We start from the raw sequence: 22417 nt of genomic DNA, 5'->3' as shown, positions 1-22417 counted from the left end.
AATTGGAAAATCAATGTAAGAGCATCTCCAATGCAAATAGGTCAGCCACTCTCTCTCCCTACCACGTCAGCAGCACTAAAAATCCACCTGCCACATCAGATTTAGGTCAGCCATAGGCCAGCCGCAATAAAAATAATTCAAAATATACTATATTTACGAAATTAAAATTACGGATTAAATTTATTACACATATACGGGAAAATTAATTCATTTCATTCAAAAAAAAGTACAAAGATTTAAAAAAAAAATACATGATTTTTTTTTAAAAAAAGGCCTTCCACACACGAGCCCCGCCACTCTTTGATATTAAGGTGGAAACTTCATCTACCCCTTGATTTCCATCTACTCCACACACACTCTACTCTAACTAAAAACCTAATCAGATAAACCCTCTTCTTCTCATCCGCTGCCATTTCAACCTCGCTTCCAACGACTTCAATTTTCAGTCAGCTGCTTCTCTCTCTATCTCTCTCCATTTTCGTTTTTCTGCTTAATTCATTTCTATGTCTTGCTATGTTTGCTGTTGATTGCGCCTCTCCTTGTTGATTTTGAGCTCGAGACCTATCCGTTATTGCATTGATTGATATAGTTTCGAATTCCGTAGCTCGGTCTTTTGATTAATGATGCAATTTTTGTGAAACCCAGAATTTCATTGATGAGTGTTTTAAAGGTTGTTTGTTGTGGGTCTTTTGATTAGCGACACACTTTTGGTGAAACCCATAATTTATTGGATGAGCGTCATTTGAAGGTTGTTTTTTTGTTGTTATTGTGGTTGTATTTAATTCTTTAATATAAAGAAAACTGGAAATCACATTGTAGTTAGCTGTTTGTTATTGAAACTTGTAAGCATGAAAGATGATATAGGTTTTGAGCTCTGCCTAGAATTTGTAAAAATTGGTTAGCCTATGTGATGCTCCAATTCACTGATTCAACTCTTTGTTACTGATTCAGGTGAGAAGTAAATGGCGTCGACTTTCGCTGGCCTGTCCTCAGTGGGTTCATTGGCTGCCCCCGGCAGGGTGCTTGATGATAAAATTACCGTCTCATCTAGCAGGTTGTCGTCTCTTGCTTCCATCTCCGCTAGTTCGCTTGGGAGGAGAAAGAATGTGGTCCTCCGCAAAACCCGTCCTTCTCAAATAACAGCTGCTGCTAAGGACTTGTACTTCAACAAGGATGGCTCAGCCATCAAGAGGCTTCAGGTGCCTATTTGGAACCTTTGGTTTATGCGAATAAGTTGATTATCTCCTAGTGTGATTACTGAAGGTTGATTTGATTGGTTTTAGGTCGGTGTTAACAAACTTGCAGACCTAGTTGGTGTCACACTTGGACCCAAGGGAAGGAATGTTGTTCTTGAAAGCAAGTATGGTGCCCCAAAAATTGTCAATGATGGAGTTACAGTGGCCCGAGAGGTATACCAATCAGTCAACATCTTGAATTGTTTATAATTTCATGCTTTATTGAGTAATCAGTGTTTGTGTAGCTGCATTCGCTGATAAATTGTACTTTATCTGCAACTTTGTTTGATTACAATATAGGTTGAGTTGGAAGATCCAGTTGAGAACATAGGAGCTAAATTGGTAAGACAAGCAGCTGCCAAGACAAACGACCTGGCTGGGGATGGGACGACAACCTCTGTTGTTCTTGCACAAGGGCTTATTGCCGAAGGTGTCAAGGTATGTCAGCCCTAGCTGTAGATGATTTCATGCATAAAAGTGTTAATATTATTTGGATTCATCTTGTTTTCAGGTAGTTGTCTTGTTGTTAACAAGCTGAGAGGGGCACTCAAAGTTGCCGCACTTAAAGCTCCTGGATTCGGAGAAAGAAAAAGTCAGTATCTTGATGACATTGCTACTTTGACCGGAGGTAAAATTAGTTAACTTCCTTTGCTGTATGCTGGAAATGAGCTGCTTAGCACGGCTTTCTCATTTTACCTCACATATATCTGTTACTAAGAGGAAATTTACTTCAATATACAGGAACTGTGATCCGGGAGGAAGTTGGTCTAACCTTAGACAAGGCCGACAAGGAAGTTTTGGGACATGCTGCCAAGGTGGTGTTGTCAAAGGATTCAACTACAATAGTTGGAGATGGTAGTACTCAGGACGCTATAAACAAGCGTGTCTCTCAAATTAAAAACCTCATTGAGGTGTGTAACCTTCACCTCATTTTTGCATCAACATATCCGGATTTGTGTATTTTCTGAAGCTCTTGAATGATGCATTACTTATGAGCAGGCAGCCGATCAAGACTATGAGAAGGAAAAGCTAAATGAAAGAATCGCAAAGCTATCAGGAGGGGTTGCCGTGATTCAGGTAATTCATGTTCAGTTTCTTATCCTTGTGTATGTTACTATTCACATTATTTTCTAAATCATAATAACTTCTGTCTGAAGGTCGGAGCGCAAACTGAAACCGAGCTGAAGGAGAAAAAGCTCAGAGTAGAAGATGCTCTCAATGCCACTAAGGTCAGCTACAATTTGTAGATGTCTAAAGGGTCGTATTCTACAGTTTCTGGAGAAAGTTTTAACGAAATTCTTACCTGCTGCAGGCTGCTGTTGAGGAAGGAATTGTCGTTGGAGGCGGATGCACGCTGTTGAGGCTTGCATCTAAAGTTGATGCTATCAAGGAAACTCTTGAAAATGAGGAGGAGAAGGTACATACCTACCTAAGATCCATCCTCAGTATTGGTTCTGGATGATAATGAAAGTCTCAGCCATTCCTCTATATTCATTCTCATGCATGTCTATTGTTTCAAATTGGAAATCTTTTATCTAACCAACCAAGGTATCTGATTGCAGGTTGGAGCTGACATTGTCAAAAGAGCTTTGAGCTATCCATTGAAATTGATAGCCAAGAATGCCGGTGTTAATGGAAGCGTTGTTAGTGAAAAGGTGCGTGGATAATTGCCATTTACATAAACTTAGTTTTGAAAAGAAGCCATTCCTCTAAAATCAAGTGTATGTATATGTCTAGGTGTTGTCAAGTGATAACCCTAAATACGGATACAATGCTGCAACTGGACAGTACGAAGATCTCATGGCTGCTGGAATTATCGACCCGACCAAGGTAGGTGTTTCGCGCAAATACCACTCTCTCTCATCAAGGCTTGTCATTTCTCTAATTTCTGGTTGGGTTTTTTTCGAGCCCAGGTGGTGAGGTGTTGCCTAGAGCACGCTTCTTCAGTTGCGAAGACGTTCTTGATGTCGGACTGTGTGGTGGTGGAGATCAAGGAGCCGGAGCCAGTCCCTGTAGGAACCCCGATGGACAACTCAGGGTATGGTTACTAAGCGAATCGTTGAGTCGAAGCTCCAGTGTGGTGGCGGATTAGTTTTTAGTATGGGGAGTTTTGCAGAATTTTAGTGAAGCCATTTATATAGGAGTGATGAGACTATTTTTTCCACCATGTTTGCGGTGGATTCGGCGTGGAATGTAACAGTACCTAATAATTCAATGTTTCAATAAATTTATGTCCATTTTACTTTGTGGTAAATGTTGAATGATTATTGATGATTCATCAGAATTACTCGCTGTGTACAAGTTAATTGAGACTTGGGGCGTAATAATTTGAAATTGTGATCATTTCACTTGAGAAAGATGGAGAATTAGAGTATTAAAATCATAAGATTTAGTACTATAAGGGAAAGATTGTATGATAATGAAACGAATATTTGTTAGATAGTTGCACAAAAAAGAAGAAGAAAAAGGTATGGAAAATCCAGGAGATGCCACGTGGCTCCAGAGAAGATAACTGAAATCAACGGCTTTCTACAACCACTAGTGTGTTTGTTGCCTTCCTCCTCTCTCTTTGCAATCTGTGTCTTTCACAAATCACAAACACACGCAGAGTCCATGGCGTCAAGCAGCTACACTTCTCTCTGTTCTTCTTCCCCATCTCTCCCCACCAGACACCCCAAACAAACCGCCACATCTCTGAGCTGCCTGCTTAAGCTCAATCACACCAAAACCACCTCATTTCTCATCGCATCATCCAATTCCGACTCGCTAACCCTGAAACCATCCATCAGAGCATCCAAGACCGACTCCGAGACTTCCAACGATCAAGACGAAGAGGAGCAGTACGAGGAGTATGAGGTGGAGGTGGTGCAGCCCTACGGCCTTAAATTCGCCAAGGGCAGAGACGGAGGTACCTACATCGACGCCATTGCACCCGGCGGATCCGCCGATAAGTCCGGCAAGTTCACCGTCGGCGATCGAGTTCTCGCCACCAGGTATTTTGCTTTGAATAATTCATGCTGTTTGATTTTATTGATGAAATTGAATGGAAAATCTATATCATTGCAGTGCGGTTTTTGGGGAGGAAATATGGCCTGCTGCTGAATATGGAAGAACAATGTACACTATCAGGCAAAGAATAGGTCCACTGCTTATGAAAATGCAGAAGAGATATGGTGAGATGAGATATGTGTGTGTGAAATTGGGGTTCAATCAGAAGTGCTGTTTTTTCACACTAAAATGTTATTTTCAGGAAACACGGATTACACAGGTGAGCTGACAGAAAAGGAAATTCTGAGATTTGAGAGGAATTCTGGTGTTGTAAGCAGCAGAGTTAGGGAAATACAAGTTAGTAGGATTGATTATCTATCCCATTTCTTTCCCCACCAACAATCTTGATTTGTGTTGTACTAATGTGCAACAACACCAACTTCAATGAATGCAGATGCAGAACTTCTTGAGAAAGAAAGAGCAGAAGGAGCGGAGAGAGAGAGAGCTACGCGAAGGACTCAAGCTTTACAAGTGAGGAACTTCAATGACTTCATCCTCAATCCTCATTGATTAATAACCACTCATGTTGTGTTTTTTCTGCCCAAATCTGCAGGAGCGGAAAGTATGAAGAGGCGTTGGAGAAGTTTGAGTCCGTATTAGGGTCAAAACCAGAACCTAATGAGGCTTCAGTAGCTAGCTACAACGTTGCTTGCTGCTATGCAAAGCTTGATCAGGTAGTGATGCAGCTATGGTGCCTTCTTGTTGGTTTTCAATCCCACTTCCTGCTGATTAGTCTACTCTAGATTGGATTGAACTCGAGTATGTGAATTCTTGTTGCAGATACAAGCTGGACTATCTGCTCTTAAGGATGCCTTGGATGCAGGATTTGAAGATTTTAAGGTTGATGTGTTGTCAGAATCTAATATCCCACCATTATATAAATTTAAATCCTTTTCTCACTATGACCACTTTTGACAGAGAATTCGGGAAGATCCTGACCTTGAGAACATCAGGAAATCAGAGGAATTCGATCCTCTTCTGAAGAAATATGATGAGTCTTTCATCAACGAGAATGCCATCAACGCCATCAAATCTCTGTTCGGATTCAACAAGAAATGACAGAGATTGTTAGGGAACGCGGCTAAAACCAGCAGACTGTCGTTGGATGCTATGTATAGGACTAGCTCAGTCGAGAGATTCATCAACGTTTTTTCATAGTATATTTTACAGTTGTTTGTTTCTCTGAAGGTATAAGTCTATTTTACCCAGAGTTTATAATGATGCAAATTTCATACAAGCATTAAAACTGAATGTAACAATGATCAAATTGTTTGAGTTTGAATTGTTTCATCTTTGTAAAAGAATTGATGATGGATGCTTACTTACAATGATGCAAATTGCATACAAGCATCAAAGTAATAAAATTGGTCTGAGTTTGAATCTTTGTTACAAAGGATTGATGATGGATGATTACTTACACAATGTTGAGAGCAGAAAGGTAGAATTCTTGGTTGGATTAGAAGCAGAAATTAGCAGACGACTGAGGTGAAAATGTAGCCAAAATGATCTTCTGGATCACCTCTGCTTCTGAACCACCCTCTCAGCAAGCAGTCTCATAGAATGACACAGAGACAACGGCTGCTTTCTTCTTCATTATCAGTATCTCCAGAGTCACTGAGAGGAAAAGGTTGAAATCAAGAAGCAAATTCATCAATACTTATGAAATTAACACATCAAATAGTGAGTTAAGTATAATATTCCCATAATGTGTAACAATTGAATCATCAAAACTTGATACAGACAGCAATAAAAATGAGAACCACCTAGATTCAAATTCCCTGATCTCAGCAAGTTCCTTCCCCAACTGGTCCATCCACTGCACTTTTTTCTTCCTAATCTCTCTGGTGGAGCTGGGGCGAGGAAAGACCTTCCGCACGCAGCTTTTCGTCACAGTGCCATCTCCATGCTCCACATCAGCACGTTCTTCTTCTTTGACACCCTCATCCAATGGCTTAGCATTTACTGCTGGAGGAACGATGTGTGGAGCGCTTTCCAGCTTCAACGCCTTCGAAGTATAAACATGAGTACCTGAGGGCTTGCAGAAGCACATCAACGGACACCGGATCTTGCAGAACAATACCCTCATGAAAACGGATTCCTTCATCTCCGTCTCATCTTGCTTCTTTCATCTACTATAGTCTACGATTCCAGAACCACTGATTTTTTCAAGAAACAGCAGCAAACACTTAACAGAAAATCAAACAGATGCATGAATTATGATTCATGTGACAATTCCAAAGGGAGGAGGAATGGAATGCTTATTAGGCAGCTATGAAAGAGATAATACACCAATATGTAATGTAAGACACCTAACTTCCAAACACTCCATTACAGTTACATGCTGCTTTTTTAACTGCACAAGAATCCAAAATTTAGTAGAAGCATATCCTTACCAACCATCACATGACATTCTTTTTCCACAGCAAAAGCATCTGATCATCTCAAATCAATGAGTTTTTCTCCTGCAACTTAAGTGCCTTATTTTCACTCCTTTTGTTGGTTCCACAAGAGCTCAACTAAGTTTTGGATTTGAAAAGTTGGCCTTAAAATAAGCTCTACCAACTTTAGTACAAACTTTTTTTCTTAATATTATACATATGTATGGTATCTATTCTATTTTATAAAGAGATGATGTTTCATGCTGTTTTGTCCAACTATTTGTTCAATCAGTTATAAATAAACAAAAAGGTTTGTCCTTTTGTCACTCAACCAAAGCCAAGATATGCTTTTGGAGATAACCAGACACCCTTTTTCTTCATCCTTAATGATTAGGAATCAAATGCTTCTAATTTGCCTCAAATTTGTGCTTAATCTGTTACTCACTTGAGATGCCAAACCAAGTTGGTCCCTTTTTTCCTTTCATATCAGATGTAGTAAAAATCTTCTTTTTCCTTTATGAAAAGTGATTTTTTTTTACTGTCCCACACTGTTTCCTCCTCCCTAGAGAGAGAGTGGGAAGCAATAAACACTAGCATGGATCTAGGCAATCATGCCTTACGTGGGAACCTTTTTCTTTTTCTTGTGAGTAGAATTATTTTGTTGTGAATATTGTGAAGGTTGGATATGATTTCAAGAATTGCAGTTTTGGTGAAATGATGAGGCATGAGGAAATGGAGGAAGTGGTGGGGATGAGAAGCATGAAATGTGGTTGAGAGCCACTTGATTGTTGAAGCTAATTAAACATGAATTAAAATGAAAAAAAAGATTTAATTTTGGAAGGGGGCCAAGGCTCCTTTCTTCATGTGCCCCTCTGTCTTTACCTTGGACTACAACACTCATAACACTTTGAGAAAGTTTAAATTACCCCTTATAGTATCATTTTGTATATTCAAACATTAATACTACTCCTCCTTCCCCATTTAGAGTCATATTTTGTAATTTTCATTTATTCTTCATTCAAAGTCTTATTTTATTTTTACTATAAATTGTAAGTTGGCCCTACATTTCACCAACTTATTTCACTCACATTTTAATATAAAATAAATATATACTCCTTCCGTTCCTGAAAAGTACTATTAGTCCGTCCTTGAAAAATATGAACTGTCTATTTTAGGAATAGTGTAACAACACATTACCCCTACACATCATTTTATTTACAACTTATACAATTACAATACACTACTAATGATGCGGAGCCCACTATCCACTAACACTATTTATACTATCCAATATTTGGACACCTACTTAATCTACAATTTTTTATTTTATTTATTGAAAAAAAGATCAATAATGATTCCCTATTTATTTTGGTGATAACTTGAAATACTAACCTATTGGATGATATCAATCTAGTTGTGCTTCATCGTCTTGTTATTTTAGTATATTCATTGTATGAAATAAACAATAAGTCTGATTTTTTAATTAAAAATTGAATATAATTTATAATAGAAATATCTAGGAATAAATAAAATATAGTATAAGAGAAAAAAAGTAGAGAATTCTAGAAAATGAAAAAATAGAATGAAAATTTTAGAACAAATACATATGTAGTCTATATATATGTCTATTGTAAATATTTTGTATATGTTAAATTTTGCAAGCTCGCAAAAAATATAATGTATACTGCCATCTTTCAATAATCAGATTGCACTACCAATAAATGGTATGTTTTGAACGGAGAATTAAAATTGGGACTTGTTTGTATGAATGGCCTGAAATCTATAAGATCTCTATTCATCATCTAATCAGTTGCCTCTGATTCATTAAACAGAGTTCTAAAAGAAAAAGCTCATATCCATACGCGATAACATCGCGTATGTTGACAAAGTTCGCCAGCACGCATGTCAATGCTGATTCTTTGAAAAACACATGATACCTCAACATTCTACTATCATCATTTAGGCAACACTATAAGGGAAAATTCAAAAGAAGCATACCATTCCATAAGCAGGAGGCATCCCATACTCGGATAGGGCGCTGTTAAATTTTTTTTGTCAAGATTCTCATTGTATGCATCTCTTTTTTTTGGTGTTAAGTCTCGTTGAAGGATGAACAGAAGGAGTTGAGCTCGTGGTGGAGCAAGGTTTCTCCAAGCCAGTCAGTCACCTTCGAAAATTGAGTGTATCTCATTAACCTACAAAACAAAGTTAGACACTGAAAAAGAATTGGAGTTATCACCATGCCACAGCCTCACATCGCACATGTTTTCATTACATCACACTGAGAGAGATTCATGAAGGGGCTCTTGCCCCTCAACAATTTGCATTTTGCTATAAATATTATATATGTATACAAATCTTTGAGTGTATCTCATTAACCTACAAAACAAAGTTAGACACTGAAAAAGAATTGGAGTTATCAATCCCTTCGTCTCCCATAATTTGTCACCATTTGACCCGGCACGGGTTTTAAGAAATGTAATAGAAAGTGAGTTGAAAAAGTTGGTGGCATGTGAGTCCTATTTTTATATATTAGTTTTATAATAAAATGTGAGTGAGAATAAGTTAGTGGAATATGAGGTCCACTCCTGGTAAAAGTGAAAGGTGACAAATTTTTAGGGACGGATGAAAAAGGAAATATGTGATAAATTTTCAGGGACGGATGGACTATATTGTACAAACTCTAAACTCATCAACTCAGTTTCATTACAATATCAACACATTCTAAAATTTTAAGATTCAGATGTCAACACATTGTGAACACAGCGTCAACCCTATTGTGTTGACATTTTATGCTGATGTTATTTTGTCATCTAGACAGATCACATTCTAATTATTCAGATCACAATTGAGAGTTTGTACAATACATAGCGTTTGCATTTGACTACATCCAAATAAAGAATTACAGATCAATTATTGACCCTAGTAATATAATTTTAATTACTGAACCCTAAATACATCAGGATTGACAATCATATCGACATACCTACAAGAAAAGAAACCAGAAGGGAGTATCCATAAGCAAGAACTCAGCAGCAACTATTAGCAGCTTGTTACACTGTAGGCTATACAAATAAGAGATGACAGCACGTAAAAGAATAATAAGGGAAACATGGCATTATTCCGAGATAGTACTTTGTAACTACATCATACATGGCATGCTGACATGAAGGAAAACATTTTGGTCAGAATACCATGATATGTGAGCGTACAAACATAATGACAGGGAAGAAAGAGATAGTTTTACCTTTGGCGATAGCACTTATCTATGTCTGTGAGGCCTTGATATTTATCAGGCAAAGGCAGCAAAACTTTGGATTGTGGATTTGGGCCAAAACATTTTACTAGGAGTACTATCTTTCTTTTGGAGTAGTATATTTTTCAAAATAGAAACATTACTTTTTTATTTTATTTTTCTCTCATACTTTATTCTTTTCATTTAATTCATAAAATAACATTATATAAAATTTCATATTAGAATAAAAATGTTCCAGTTAAAATGGAATGTGGGAAGAGTATATTAGTATAAAGAAGAAATAATTATATGATTTTTTCAACTTTTTTCCTTAATGATGTCACTTATTCGACAAGTAATACTTGGCCCAAAGCAACAAGCACAAGCCTAGAATTGGGCTTGGTAAACGACCTTTCTCATTTATTTCCATTACCATACTTTCTTCGTTCCATTTTACTTGAGTCATTTTTTTTTCCATTTTACTTGAGTCATTTTTTTTTACACTCATGTTACAAAAAATTTAATAAATAGTTAGAATAAAGAAAAAATTAAGTAAGAGAGAATACTGTAGGGAAGAGTCTTATTTACATTATTCTTTCTCTTACTTAATTTTCTCTATTTTAACTATTTATTAAGATTTTTGTAAAACGATTGCAAAAAATAAGTGACTTAGGGACAGAGGGAGTATATATTATATTTATATGAGGTTGGAATGTTTGTGGTTACATGCATCTTCTTCTTATAATATTCATGATTATACACATAATTATAATGAATGGGCAACTAATGTTTGGAGGCCCAATTATTAATTGAATAATTGGCCACCATCAAACTCCATGATTGGATTGATGTTCATTTTCCAAAGTCCAAACAAACAAGTCATAAGAAATGATCTTCAGCAGAAAGATCACCTCAAATCTAGACACATGTAGAGAGAGAGTTGAGAGAGATGCCTTTCAACAGCGTGTTGTTAATTTCAACGGCGACCAGATCGGCGGAGGTGTGGCAGCAGCTGGCGTGTTTGCCGGAGCGGATTAGCAGCGATGAGATGGTCGATTTGGTGGTGTGTTTCCCTCTGCAGCAGCTCGGGCGCTGGGCTCTCTACGTCTGGACCTACCTCTGCGTCTCTCCCTACCCCCACCGCCACCACTACGAGGCTTCCTACACCAGCGACGATGATTCCGATTACGATGACGCCGACGCCGCCGGACCCTCTTCTTCCGGAAATCACGACTATCACTACTGCCTTTACTGCAACAACCAAAACACTGCCGGTTACAACTCTTCTTCCAATTCTGATTAGATTAGACTAGACTACACTAGATTACACATCTTGTAAATTGGTTGTGTTTTGCACTTTTCCCCCCTTTTTTTTTAATTTCGTTTTTTCCCCCTTTTTGGGGAAATTTTATCATGAATCTAACTAGTGAACTCAAAAACTAATAGATTGAGAGTGGACTTTTTGAAGCTTTCAGCTAATTATTTTGTGAGTATGAAGGGAATTTAGATTTAAATCAATAGTATTTTTCATCCAACAACAAAGTAACTCCAATTCTTCATTTCTGTCATTGCTTCACTCACTGTTTAGTATTGCCTTTCATCTGTTCGACGAAATGCTCCTGTAAATGACTAAGATAAAAAAGTTTCAACTTGGAAAGAAGGGCAGACAGAGGAGGCTAAGCATTTGTTCACATCTATGGTAAACAATGGTTGTTTTACAATGTTCTTCTCAAAAGGAACAATATAGAATCCATTGTTAAGAATGGAAGAGAATTCACACACGATGCCACCACTGTTTTGATGATGGGAGGTTTGAGGTAGTGCTCTTGTAAAGAGTAGATTGATGTTCATAGCAGACATGTTTGGTTTGATAATTCTTTTCACACTAGTTTCAGGAAATTGATTTTTGATTTGAGGAATTCAAGATGAGAGTTTATGCTGTATCATCTGCTTCTGGTGTTGATGATATGGTTGGATCAATTATGTCATGCTTTTCTAGAATTTCCGACATATTTCAATATATTCTCGTTGCTTCGTTTTTGCATTGGTGGTCTTGAATTCTGTTACTTATAACTCACTCCTCTGGTTGGAAACATGGGAAATGCAGAGATCAGTTATGTCATGCTCTTTCTATCTGGTATGGTATAGTCTCTCTTCGCCTCTCTTGTTTGTTTGTTCCATCCCATCGTTGCTACTTCTAACATCAGCGGATGGGCTATGCTCGCATCCTTTGGTTTATGGCTGCAGCAGGCCAGGTACATTCTAGCCCCATCATGTTAACACAAGGACTTGTTTATTTTGATTTCCTAAACTTGCCATGTAAACATATCATGCTTGATCGCGCTTCACAAGCGTGTGTGTCTTGAACGAGCTGGGAACGACAGATGCTAAGGCAGAAAACAAACTTCCCCATTAGTCTACTGTGTTGGGAGAAAGCCAGCTTCAACTTGTGTGGTAGAGTCCGTATCATCAAATTTATGTTTCCAAGTATAAGTTTGTTTGATGTTGTGTTGTATGTAGTTATGATGGATGGAAATTTACATTATAAAATAACTATTTGTTTATAATATTCCATGGAAAATTTCAGGACTTGTGAAAGAAAACATAAAATGAACTTGCAAATCTACCAAGGTCAACTGGCCTGAGACACATTCACACGTGGACCTCTGGCCACCGGCTCGAGTCAAAGCAAGCCGGAGCCGAGGGTGGTACGAGGGGAGCATAAAAATTGAACAACGGGCATTCTTCGCCTTGCATTGAAGAATAAGGTGTCTACACTGTCGGATGTCCTTAGTCATCGAAATGAAGTCGAGCATTGTGGAGCGCATATCCCACAATGCACTATTATTTTTGGCACCTCATGAAGAGGTAGCCAAATGCCTTTAAAACGAGCATATTGCTCCACACCATTTCCAATATTGTCAATATATATATTTTTCATTCATTAATGTTTTAGCTATTTTTCAAGTGTGTTAAAAATATAAAGTTTTTAGCTTTTTGATGTCTTTTGCTCTTCATGTATTTGTTTGAAATATATAATTTTTATATCTCAAATAAAAGAAATTTTAAGACATCTTTAGTGTTGGAGCCATAACTACTTTTTCATTCATTAATGTTTTAGAAAGAATTGCTAATTTTGCGTGTTAAAACTATAAAGTTTTTTAGCTTTTTTATGTCTTTCTGCCTTTTGCCCTCCATGTATTTGTATATAGTAATCTTTATATCTAAATAAATAAAATTTGAGACATCTTTCAGTGCTAAAGCCATAACTACTTTTGGACTAGATAAAATTTCTCTAAATATAAATCTTGGGACCCACGTCCTTTTTAAAATTACCTAACAAATAAATGATAATCAATTTCCACTTTACTATATAATCTGTTAATTCTACTAAATAATATAGAGCGAGCCACCATCATTGATTGGAAAGAATTTGGAAAAGTGGTTAAATTTTAATGATTTGATTCGCTTGCATTTTCAAAAGAAAAAAGGCCACAATCATGGAGAAAAGTGGTGGTTAAAGGGATGAAATTTGATACTAATATTTATAATAATTTTTCTTTTTTGCATGGCATCAATCATGGAGAAGAAAATCACGGAGAATATTAGTCTAATAAAAAGTGGAACCTAACTTTCCAATTTTCACTAAAATATACAGTCTGTGTTATCATTGCTCATTATATTCCTCATTCTAAATAAACACACAGTAATTAATAGGTTGACAGTATGAATTATTACCGTGAATAAATAAAGAATTATTATTGATTTTCGTTTAATAAGCCGCAGTTGTAAGAAAACAGCCCCTGCACAGTTGCTATCACAAAATATGATGTGATTTTGATTGTTACATAATTTTTTGTATCACGTTCCTGAAATTTGTCAATTTGTATTAAAGTGAACTATTATTCGAAAGATACAAAATTTGGGACCAATTAAAAAATGGACCAAATATAATCAAGTGCCTACTGTGACTCGTTATTTTTTACTTTTTTTTTATATAAAAATAAAAATAATAAAACGATAATAGTCAGTGTCGATATACTGTGTGGTTAAAAATCCAAACATCTCATTAATTGCGTTCGAAAATCCAACATTTTTATCAGTATTGGAGATTTAGAATATCGATGTTTTGAAGTATCCCTATTTATATTTATAATTATTATTAAATCACGATTTAGAGTGACATGAAACAAGAAAGAGGGGAGTTTTCAAGAATTGTGATTTGTCTGTATCAGATACTAGGATTAGGAATCCAATAAACTTGTATTTTGATTATTTTAAGAAAGCCATGCGGATTATTTTTTGGAATTATTTGCAAATTATACAAACAAAATTATGTATGTGATAAATTCTAGGCAAAATGTCTTCATACTTCCCTGACATCGCATCACTACTGAACTACTAAAAGTAGATTATAGAGAAATTTTATTGATTTTTTATTAAATATTGAATACAATAGATTAAAATAATCCTATTTTTTTCATTTCAAAGTACGACTACATACTACTTAAAGAAATTTCTATGACCATAAAATTTGTATCAAATATAAACAAATTAAATACTAGCAATAATAACAAAATTGAATTAGATTTGGAATAGGTCCATAGGATTCTGATTGAACTCTGCGGTAGGGTCCAGTGAGTACAGTACGGGCTCACGGGTGGGCGGGCTAGGCCCAAAAGCTGACGTTCGGGCCCGGTTTTACCTCTTATTCAAACTCTCTATTATGTCAAAATTAATTAATAAGTACTAGTATTGTCCAAAAAATATCATTTACAGTAACATTTAGTAATTGAATATACATAAAATTCACATATTCCTTATTATATCAAATTTATAGCAAATCTAGACTAGCTACGTTTGACAAGGGAATTGTCCAAGTTTATGACTAAGTTGAGATTAAATGCCGAATTAATTCTCCATAGTAATTTAATCATAATATATATTTTGGAAAATGTAGCTGTGACCAAATATTAGGATTACTATTTACTAGAGTAATAACACATTAATGTTGACCCTTGTCTCTCAGCTGTCCAGCACAAAATTTACTCTACTTAAAATTTACAAATAAAAAAAGTAGCACAGTAAAAATCTATTTTTTGTTTTATTTATTTAATATAAATATAAATTTTATTGTTTTATTTATGTATTCGGTCCCAGAAGCGTTACGTCAATTTATTTTGTATGAAAGTCAGGAACAAAAGGGTTGGTATTTTTTGTAAATATTTATTTTATTTACAGAAAATATTGTCATGAAATGGAGTAATAAAATTATGAAATAGAACCCACGTGTTGTGTATACGAACAAGTGAATAAGAACATATCACGTGAATATGAAATACATTGATGAGGAATTGCATTATTGATGGGTCAAAATCACAATACTGTTGAATGTGAATTAAATATAAAAAATAATTTATTTTACTACAGTTATATGTATATTTATATTGAGACTACGATAAGAAAGTCATAGTTAATTTCTTGAATCTTGTATTTAATCATTGCCCTAAGGTTAAGTTAACTCTATAATTCATTTAATAATTTTAAGGCACCAATATATATTAATGGAATCATAACCTACTTCATGTTACTCATTATTTATCTTCCAAGCAAAGGCCAACAACCTAGCTTAGTAGCTTGATCTTATCTCTTTAAAGCAAAATGAGAATGGTAATCTTTATACAATAAAATCAAAATTGGGCAAAAATTATTAAATAAAATTTTCATTAAATGCCACAAATCAATGAAGTTTAATCACTTTTTTTTTTCAAAATCTAATCAATAAACTCTACATAAATAATATATAAACAGTTAAGTGAATTACTTAAATACGCATCATTTAAATCTTCTAAATTACTTTTAATTAATATCTACGTGCGTGGTAAATTAGAAATAAAAAATGAGTGTAATTAGTAAAATAAACACTACCAAATTTCAAATTCAAGGGGCAAAAATGGAAATTCAGAGGATAAAAAAGGCCAAAATGAAAAAGAAAATTAATCCCTTATAAAAATCTCGAATAAAAACACAGACATCTCTGCAGTTGAATTGGATTTTTCGAAGAACTCCATTGAAGAGGAGAGAGAGAAAGGGAGAAAACATAAAGTGAGAGAGACTTGGGGGGAGAGGGGGAGAAGAGGAAGGGTTGCTCTCAGCAGAGAAAGTTGAGGGCGAAAGGGGGGGTGCGTAGGATAAGCAGAAGCTACATTTCTCCACTTTCTTTCCTTTTTTTTCTGTTTGTAACAGTGATGGAGGGCCGGTGACATCGAATCTTTGGCTGACCCTTGCGAAAAGATTGAGTCTTTTTGAGCTTTTCCATCTGGGTTTTGGTGGGTTGGTCGATAGCTGAGATGGAGGGTGCGCATTATAGGAATGGGCATCGGAGAATGGCGTTGTTCTTGGTGTGCTTAGCTGTCCTGATCTCGCTATCTTGCGCCGCGAGGCCTTCTGTCTCGAGGCAGAAGCTTCAGGTTGAGAAGCATTTGAAAAGGCTGAATAAATCTCCCATTAAGACCATTAAGGTAACTGTGAATCAACTTTATTTTTACTTAATCTTTTTGCTGGCAGAAAATGGAACTTCAGTTTTTCTTCTTCTTCAGTGTGTATGTAGAATTACTTAATGAGTTTTACAGCAGTATTCCATCTTGATAACTTTTCAGAATGATAATTTTTGTTTTCCATCTCAAATTCATCACCAGTTGATAAATGTTGATGGGCCTTCACTGGTTTGTGCCATTAATGAGTTTATGTCGTTCAATCTTTTCTGTTATCTCCTCTCTCTCTCTCTCTCAGGCTACTTTAGCTTAATATGAGATTCTAGTATTTCTTTTTGTAATACTCGATATTATATTATTGTTGTGATTGCCATTTGCTGAAGATATTGTGATTGAACAGAGCCCAGATGGTGATATCATTGACTGTGTCCCCATCTCTCAACAGCCAGCATTTGATCATCCCTTTCTCAAAGACCACAAAATTCAGGTTCTGCTGCAAAATACTACTCCTAGTACATACTCTTGGTAGTACTAAAACAGTGTACATGATTCTTTGTTTTTTCTTTCAGACAAGGCCTAGTTACCATCCAGAAGGGCTCTTTGATGACAACAAGGTGTCCAAAGGTCCTAAAGAGAAGAGCAATCGTATGACTCAGCTGTTTCATATGAATGGAAAATGCTCCGAGGGCTCGATCCCGATTAGAAGAACAAAGGAAGAGGATGTGTTGAGGGCAAGCTCTGTTAAGAGATATGGAAAGAAAAAGCACAGAAGCATTCCCAAGCCGAGGTCTGCTGATCCTGACCTCATCAACCAAAGCGGTCATCAGGTAGCTGGGAAGAACTTATAAAGATTCAATCTTGATATCTTGTGTGTTGTTTTTTGATGGATTCACTTCTCTTTTTGTGAAGTCATGTGTTGCATTTTAATGGGCTGGTTCTCGTTTTGGAGAGTAATCCGCTGTGTTTAAATTTTGTGACCAGCACGCGATAGCGTATGTTGAAGGAGACAAGTATTACGGTGCAAAGGCAACGATCAATGTGTGGGAGCCTAAGATTCAGCAGCCTAATGAGTTCAGCTTGTCTCAGATTTGGGTGTTGGGAGGTTCTTTTGGTGAAGATCTCAACAGCATTGAAGCTGGTTGGCAGGTTCGAAAAACTTGCAAGAATCACATAGAATCATAACATGTTAGTACATGGTGGTTTTAACTGATTTACACGTTGGTGTTTCAGGTCAGCCCTGATCTCTACGGTGACAACAACACGAGGCTTTTCACTTACTGGACAGTAAGCTCGCACATTTCTCTCTGTATATCAAGAATGATTATAGCACAATTGTTATGTAAAGGTTGAGTTTTTAAATGCAGAGCGATGCATATCAAGCAACGGGCTGCTACAACCTTCTATGCTCAGGCTTCATTCAAGTCAACAGCGAGATAGCAATGGGGGCCAGCATCTCTCCAGTTTCAGCATTCAGGAATTCACAGTATGATATTAGCATTCTTGTTTGGAAGGTAGAATCCAAATTCACTCCATAGTTTAATCACAATCATCTCACTTTTATAAACACCCTCTTTTTAAAAAGCATGGTCACTAAAAGATGCTTAGAATCTTGCAAGTTTCATTAACCTGGATTTACTAAGCTGCATTATGCAAAGATTATTGCAATGATACTTGATATTCTTGATTTCTACGACGTTCTAGGATCCGAAAGAAGGACATTGGTCTTGTTTGGAAGGCAGAATTCAAATTCACTCCAACACTGCTGCCTTTGCTTACTTATGTGATGCCCACTGACATAATTTAATCATAATTATCTCTCTTCTATAAAGTTGTGACCTTTGTATAATATAATAACACCTACTTTATGAAAAAGCATGAGCACTAAAAGATGCTTAGAATCATGCAAGTTTCTTTAATCCAGATTTACCAAGTTGCATTATACAAAGACTCATTCTTGCAATGAGGCTTGATGTTCTTGATTTCTACTACAGGATCCGAAAGAGGGACACTGGTGGATGCAGTTTGGGAATGACTACGTGCTAGGATACTGGCCGTCCTTCTTGTTCTCCTACCTAGCAGACAGTGCTTCCATGATCGAGTGGGGCGGGGAGGTGGTGAACTCTGAGCCAGACGGGCAGCACACCGCGACCCAAATGGGCAGCGGGCGCTTCCCAGAAGAAGGGTTTGGCAAAGCAAGCTACTTCAGGAACATACATGTTGTGGACAGCACCAACAACCTTAAATCCCCCAAAGAACTAGGCACCTTCACTGAGCAATCCAACTGCTATGATGTTCAGACAGGCAACAATGAGGATTGGGGCCATTACTTCTACTATGGAGGCCCAGGCAGGAACCCCAACTGCCCTTGAACAAATTTGACTGAGAATCAGTCACAATCTGTATAATCAAAATCTATGTAACAACTTATTTTTCTAGTTTTGTTAGGTTTGCTCAGTAAATGTAACCTATGTAGCAGGGAATTTTTGACCCTTTTTCTTTTCATGAAAATGTTGTCCATTAATCAGTTGAATGGAGCTTTCTTTCTTGCCATGAAAACAACATTTCTTGAGAAACCATTAAGCAATGACAAATTCCCATGTGAAGTGAAGAGAGGGAAAAGCAGTCCTTTTCTTACCAAACATGTCACACGTTGATCTTGAGAGGCTGTGATCAGTGTGATGGGATTCTTGATAGGCCATACTTGTACTATTATATATTTATATTGCCTTGTTTTCACTTTTTTTATTTTTGGGGTTGGACATGTCACATTGGGACTAAATGTCGGTGGGGTCTCAAATTTTTGAATTTATCAAATTTTTGCAGAACCCACTATGAATTTGATAATTTTTAAAAGGGCATTTAAGGTAGTGTGGACGAGATCTCCATGTGAGGGATTTGATAAGAAAAAATGTACACTACTTTTGTGAGTTTTGGGATTCTTGGTGCATTGTCTTTCTGTAAAGAGTGCATTTCACTTTCATATGCTATCATATAGTATGAAAGTAATATTGGTGAAATAAAACTTGTTAACATAAGTTTTTGTATATAGTCCTTGGCTTAGGTCATGAGAGTGGGTGTGTAACACTTTTCTTTTTTAATTTGAGTGGTGAAGGATGAATCTTATATACTATGTATTTGAGCAAAGATGACATTTTATCATTGAGTGTGTATTATTGTGAAAATGCGCCTTTTAAAATCATATGTTTGTTTGTAATATTATTTGGTTTAAATAAAGATATACTACTCTATATTTCAGTCATGAGATCGTCACTCTACCAACTGACCATTAAACTTACACCCTCTCTTATGCATTATATGTCTATATCAACAAAGCCTCAACTTTATTGAAACCCTTTTATTTTTTATTGTCTTCCTACAAATTACAACATCTATGTGTGTAATATTATCGAACACATTGTTTTTTTTTTAGAGATTGAGAAATGCGAGTCGAGACATTTATGTTACACTGTTTAGTTGAGAAATATAGGTAAGTTACATTTTTGGAAAGGACTTGGGACAATATCATATAGTTTCCCTTATATATGGATATTTCTTTAATATCATATAGTTTCCCTTATATATGGATATTTCTTTTATAGTTATGTTTCCCTTCAAATTTTAATTATATAGTACGTTACAAAGTTACAAAATCACTGCAAATAAATCATAATAAGTGAGCCTAACCCAATATGAGAAATGGGCCTTTGGAAGATAGGCTGCTATAAATACATAGAAGAATCCAGAAGCTAACATGTTTCTGTACCAAAATACTATAAGTACTTTACTACAAGTAGTATTATTTAAACTGAAATTGGGCCTAATCTAAATTCAATAACAATCTACTCCTATATGAAAAGATAATGTTAGGAGTAAATTTATCTAAGTTTACCAAAATATAATCTTTGTATACAATGATAATTTATACAGTAGTTGATAGAATAACGATCTTCTTCTTCAGTCTACTTTGCTCAACGAACTAGTTGATAGAATAACGATCTCATAACTAAAAATGTTTTTCTTCTTTACGTGCCCGTGCACGAACTAAGCTTCAAACTTAGCTTGTGTGAATGAAACCAAAGGAAGAGACTTTACATTAGCTGCAGGTCTCACCATTTTCCAAATTTGTTGAAAGAATAAATCTTACAACAATGCTAATTACTCATCAAATCTACAAACCTTCCCCACATTCCAGCCCTTTTTATTTATAATGGGTTAGATGTTAGAAAATCTATGAGATCATCACTTCACCAACTACGCCATATGCCACAAATACGATTAATGAGCAATAAAGTGTAAAATTTATACCAAAAATAAGATGTTGTCGTCTTGCTCGTGTGAGCAGTACAAGTAGAGATACAATCGCCACAACAAAGCGTGTAGGCGTTACACAAAATGTGGTGAAGCCTTTTTCATCTTCTTCCCTACCAAAACCTTACATTCATCTATATCATCTGGCTTTTGATCTGTCGGCATTCTCAAAAAAATTAAGCCAAAAATAACCTTACTCTGAATCACTCTCCACAGTTCCCATAGCTTTCAAACCTCTTGGTTTCTGCAATAAATCAAATCCCAATTCATCATGGAGTACTTTAAAAAATGACTTAGAAAATTAAGCACGCATACAAAACGGTTTCAAATACCTTCTTAGAAGTCTTCTTCTCTCTCACTTCATACCTCTCCTGGCACAAGTCAGTTAACCACGCTCCCGGGCTCACCAACTACAAGAAAAACAATGGGACGATGTTATAATTTCAAGAAATGCCGCTATCAAGCATGGAAGGAAGTAAAGACAAAGACTCACTAAAATGGTTCTTTGGATCAACTTGGCCCTTTTCTTGGGCCTTTGAGGCGGTTTGCAACCCTTCATCGCCATAAAATCTTCCTCCTTCTCTTTACTCGACAGTGCAATCAGCAGCTTTGGCCAAACGACTTTCCTGTTTTCCTCCTTTGGATCCACAAACAATGCCTTGGTAGCATCATCAAATCCACCAGACCCCCTCGTTGTGTAGTATCTGTCTTCCTTCTCGGGCGAAAGGGATGCCAAAGCTTTTCGGGTCTCATTTGCTATAGATCGACTCACACCTAAGTCCCTTTAAACAGATTCACCAAGTATGAAAAAAATGATCACTCCACTTTCACAAAACTATGTAGAAAAAGGCTAGATACTTCTTATTTCAACTAGACCATCAACACCTAAGCAATTCTACTTGATAGAAAGAAAGATTCAAGAACCACAGCCCAAATCCATAAATTCTCAATGACCAATTCATCCCACAATATCACAGCATCAATAACAAAACAATTATCAAAGGGCCTAGAACAAAAAATCACAAACTCAAAGAAAAAACCTCAAAAAAAATGTAAAGATTGAATTTTTACCTGGTTGAACGATGTGGGGATGGAAGAACACTCCCATCTTTACTGCAATTATTATCCACAACTCTAGAAGTGATTTTCTTCTTCACCACAGCGCCGCCGCTGTCTGATTTTCCGCTCAAAGGCGAGTCCTTAACTTTCACACACCTCATCCTCTTCCTCTTCCCCCACTGCAGCTTATCCATATCCAAATGCTGCAAAAAAAAAAAAGTTGAATTGAGATCTTGACTTAAAAACACAAGAAGTGCGCATAATCAAACAAAATGTGGCTGCAAAAGTCAAACCCACCTCAAGATCTGCCGGCAGCTATTCAAAGATTGTTCAAAAGTAGCAATTTTTCCCCAAATCTAACAATGGTACAAATACAATCACCAAAATCTCATTCCCATGCAGGAAAAAACAGTGCAATATAGTATATCTGTTTCAGCAGCGTATACAAGTCTAGAGAGAGACGGAGGGACTGAATGAATGAGGGGAGTTTGTGTTCAAAGAGAGCAGAGCCTCAACAAAAGGCGAAAAATTGAATTACAGAAGAAATAAAGAAAAAGGTCAATTATGCCTAGCTACAATTAATTTTGAGTTTATCATGACTAAATTCTGTTTTAATTCATTATTTTACTGTTTCTGTGTGTTTATTTTAAAAGATTAATT

At 36.3% G+C, this 22417-nt stretch overlaps 6 protein-coding genes across 11 annotated transcripts; 4 read left to right on the top strand and 2 right to left on the bottom strand.

Moving 5' to 3' along the window:
- The first annotated feature begins 336 nt into the window (after positions 1-336).
- On the top strand, positions 337-3489 carry LOC125209800 (chaperonin 60 subunit beta 3, chloroplastic-like). Its single transcript, XM_048109380.1, has 12 exons — positions 337-445; positions 952-1199; positions 1284-1409; positions 1536-1680; positions 1747-1863; positions 1977-2146; positions 2235-2312; positions 2393-2464; positions 2548-2652; positions 2798-2890; positions 2973-3065; positions 3149-3489. The coding sequence occupies exons 2-12, from the start codon at positions 963-965 to the stop codon at positions 3284-3286; spliced, it is 1374 nt and encodes a 457-aa protein (XP_047965337.1). The 5' UTR covers positions 337-445; positions 952-962; the 3' UTR covers positions 3287-3489.
- A 305-nt stretch (positions 3490-3794) lies between these two features.
- LOC125210943 (protein MET1, chloroplastic) lies at positions 3795-5565 on the top strand. Its single transcript, XM_048110592.1, has 7 exons — positions 3795-4228; positions 4302-4408; positions 4486-4580; positions 4678-4754; positions 4837-4957; positions 5064-5123; positions 5202-5565. The coding sequence occupies exons 1-7, from the start codon at positions 3849-3851 to the stop codon at positions 5340-5342; spliced, it is 981 nt and encodes a 326-aa protein (XP_047966549.1). The 5' UTR covers positions 3795-3848; the 3' UTR covers positions 5343-5565.
- On the bottom strand, positions 5524-6894 carry LOC125210946. Of its 3 annotated transcripts, none has more exons than XM_048110597.1 (3): positions 6677-6894; positions 6047-6422; positions 5524-5897 (listed from the first exon to the last, which is right to left on the bottom strand). In XM_048110597.1, exons 2-3 carry the CDS (start codon positions 6385-6387, stop codon positions 5837-5839), a joined length of 402 nt encoding a protein of 133 aa, XP_047966554.1. In that variant the 5' UTR covers positions 6388-6422; positions 6677-6894; the 3' UTR covers positions 5524-5836. The 3 variants fall into 3 exon arrangements, with proteins under 3 accessions (XP_047966554.1, XP_047966552.1, XP_047966553.1); XM_048110595.1 differs by having other exon boundaries at positions 6047-6439; positions 6677-6892; XM_048110596.1 differs by lacking the exon at positions 6677-6894 and having other exon boundaries at positions 6047-6639.
- Positions 6895-10742: 3848 nt separating this feature from the next.
- LOC125212526 lies at positions 10743-12969 on the top strand. Of its 4 annotated transcripts, none has more exons than XM_048112724.1 (5): positions 10745-11170; positions 12004-12033; positions 12144-12151; positions 12249-12350; positions 12484-12969. In XM_048112724.1, exons 1-4 carry the CDS (start codon positions 10846-10848, stop codon positions 12285-12287), a joined length of 402 nt encoding a protein of 133 aa, XP_047968681.1. In that variant the 5' UTR covers positions 10745-10845; the 3' UTR covers positions 12288-12350; positions 12484-12969. The 4 variants fall into 4 exon arrangements, with proteins under 4 accessions (XP_047968680.1, XP_047968681.1, XP_047968683.1 ...); XM_048112726.1 differs by having other exon boundaries at positions 12249-12355; XM_048112725.1 differs by having other exon boundaries at positions 12249-12383.
- A 3000-nt stretch (positions 12970-15969) lies between these two features.
- Positions 15970-18914, top strand: LOC125212525. The gene is made up of 7 exons (XM_048112722.1): positions 15970-16417; positions 16791-16877; positions 16960-17217; positions 17372-17536; positions 17621-17674; positions 17755-17901; positions 18382-18914. Exons 1-7 carry the CDS (start codon positions 16247-16249, stop codon positions 18757-18759), a joined length of 1260 nt encoding a protein of 419 aa, XP_047968679.1. The 5' UTR covers positions 15970-16246; the 3' UTR covers positions 18760-18914.
- A 1755-nt stretch (positions 18915-20669) lies between these two features.
- Positions 20670-22306, bottom strand: LOC125215916. Its single transcript, XM_048117496.1, has 5 exons — positions 22055-22306; positions 21770-21960; positions 21192-21480; positions 21031-21108; positions 20670-20942 (listed from the first exon to the last, which is right to left on the bottom strand). Exons 2-5 carry the CDS (start codon positions 21949-21951, stop codon positions 20892-20894), a joined length of 600 nt encoding a protein of 199 aa, XP_047973453.1. The 5' UTR covers positions 21952-21960; positions 22055-22306; the 3' UTR covers positions 20670-20891.
- Between the last annotated feature and the right edge of the window lie 111 nt (positions 22307-22417).

This window comes from Salvia hispanica, chromosome 3 (genome assembly GCF_023119035.1).
Source record: "Salvia hispanica cultivar TCC Black 2014 chromosome 3, UniMelb_Shisp_WGS_1.0, whole genome shotgun sequence".
NCBI classification, from domain to species: Eukaryota; Viridiplantae; Streptophyta; class Magnoliopsida; order Lamiales; family Lamiaceae; genus Salvia; species Salvia hispanica.
The sequence above is the reverse complement of the archived record's forward strand: the minus strand, read 5'-3'. Positions and strand labels throughout refer to the sequence as shown.

What these genes read in the sequence shown, in the direction of transcription:
- LOC125212525 (XM_048112722.1), top strand. Translation starts at nt 16,247, where the DNA reads ATGGAGGGTGCGCATTATAGGAATGGGCATCGGAGAATGGCGTTGTTC. An exon ending in TCAAAGACCACAAAATTCAG is followed by an intron (nt 16,878 to 16,959) that starts GTTCTGCTGCAA and finishes TTTTTCTTTCAG; the next exon opens with ACAAGGCCTAGTTACCATCC. An exon ending in GCATTGAAGCTGGTTGGCAG is followed by an intron (nt 17,537 to 17,620) that starts GTTCGAAAAACT and finishes TTGGTGTTTCAG; the next exon opens with GTCAGCCCTGATCTCTACGG.
- LOC125215916 (XM_048117496.1), bottom strand. Translation starts at nt 21,951, where the DNA reads ATGGATAAGCTGCAGTGGGGGAAGAGGAAGAGGATGAGGTGTGTGAAA. An exon ending in TCCCCACATCGTTCAACCAG is followed by an intron (nt 21,481 to 21,769) that starts GTAAAAATTCAA and finishes ATCTGTTTAAAG; the next exon opens with GGACTTAGGTGTGAGTCGAT. An exon ending in AGAAGAAGACTTCTAAGAAG is followed by an intron (nt 20,943 to 21,030) that starts GTATTTGAAACC and finishes GATTTATTGCAG; the next exon opens with AAACCAAGAGGTTTGAAAGC.
- LOC125210943 (XM_048110592.1), top strand. Translation starts at nt 3,849, where the DNA reads ATGGCGTCAAGCAGCTACACTTCTCTCTGTTCTTCTTCCCCATCTCTC. An exon ending in GCAGAGTTAGGGAAATACAA is followed by an intron (nt 4,581 to 4,677) that starts GTTAGTAGGATT and finishes CAATGAATGCAG; the next exon opens with ATGCAGAACTTCTTGAGAAA. An exon ending in GCTATGCAAAGCTTGATCAG is followed by an intron (nt 4,958 to 5,063) that starts GTAGTGATGCAG and finishes TTCTTGTTGCAG; the next exon opens with ATACAAGCTGGACTATCTGC.
- LOC125212526 (XM_048112723.1), top strand. Translation starts at nt 10,846, where the DNA reads ATGCCTTTCAACAGCGTGTTGTTAATTTCAACGGCGACCAGATCGGCG. An exon ending in CAACAACCAAAACACTGCCG is followed by an intron (nt 11,171 to 12,003) that starts GTTACAACTCTT and finishes TGGGAAATGCAG; the next exon opens with AGATCAGTTATGTCATGCTC. An exon ending in TGTCATGCTCTTTCTATCTG is followed by an intron (nt 12,034 to 12,143) that starts GTATGGTATAGT and finishes TTATGGCTGCAG; the next exon opens with CAGGCCAGGTACATTCTAGC.
- LOC125209800 (XM_048109380.1), top strand. Translation starts at nt 963, where the DNA reads ATGGCGTCGACTTTCGCTGGCCTGTCCTCAGTGGGTTCATTGGCTGCC. An exon ending in GAGGGGTTGCCGTGATTCAG is followed by an intron (nt 2,313 to 2,392) that starts GTAATTCATGTT and finishes TTCTGTCTGAAG; the next exon opens with GTCGGAGCGCAAACTGAAAC. An exon ending in TTGAAAATGAGGAGGAGAAG is followed by an intron (nt 2,653 to 2,797) that starts GTACATACCTAC and finishes ATCTGATTGCAG; the next exon opens with GTTGGAGCTGACATTGTCAA.
- LOC125210946 (XM_048110597.1), bottom strand. Translation starts at nt 6,387, where the DNA reads ATGAAGGAATCCGTTTTCATGAGGGTATTGTTCTGCAAGATCCGGTGT. An exon ending in ATCAGGGAATTTGAATCTAG is followed by an intron (nt 5,898 to 6,046) that starts GTGGTTCTCATT and finishes TTTTCCTCTCAG; the next exon opens with TGACTCTGGAGATACTGATA.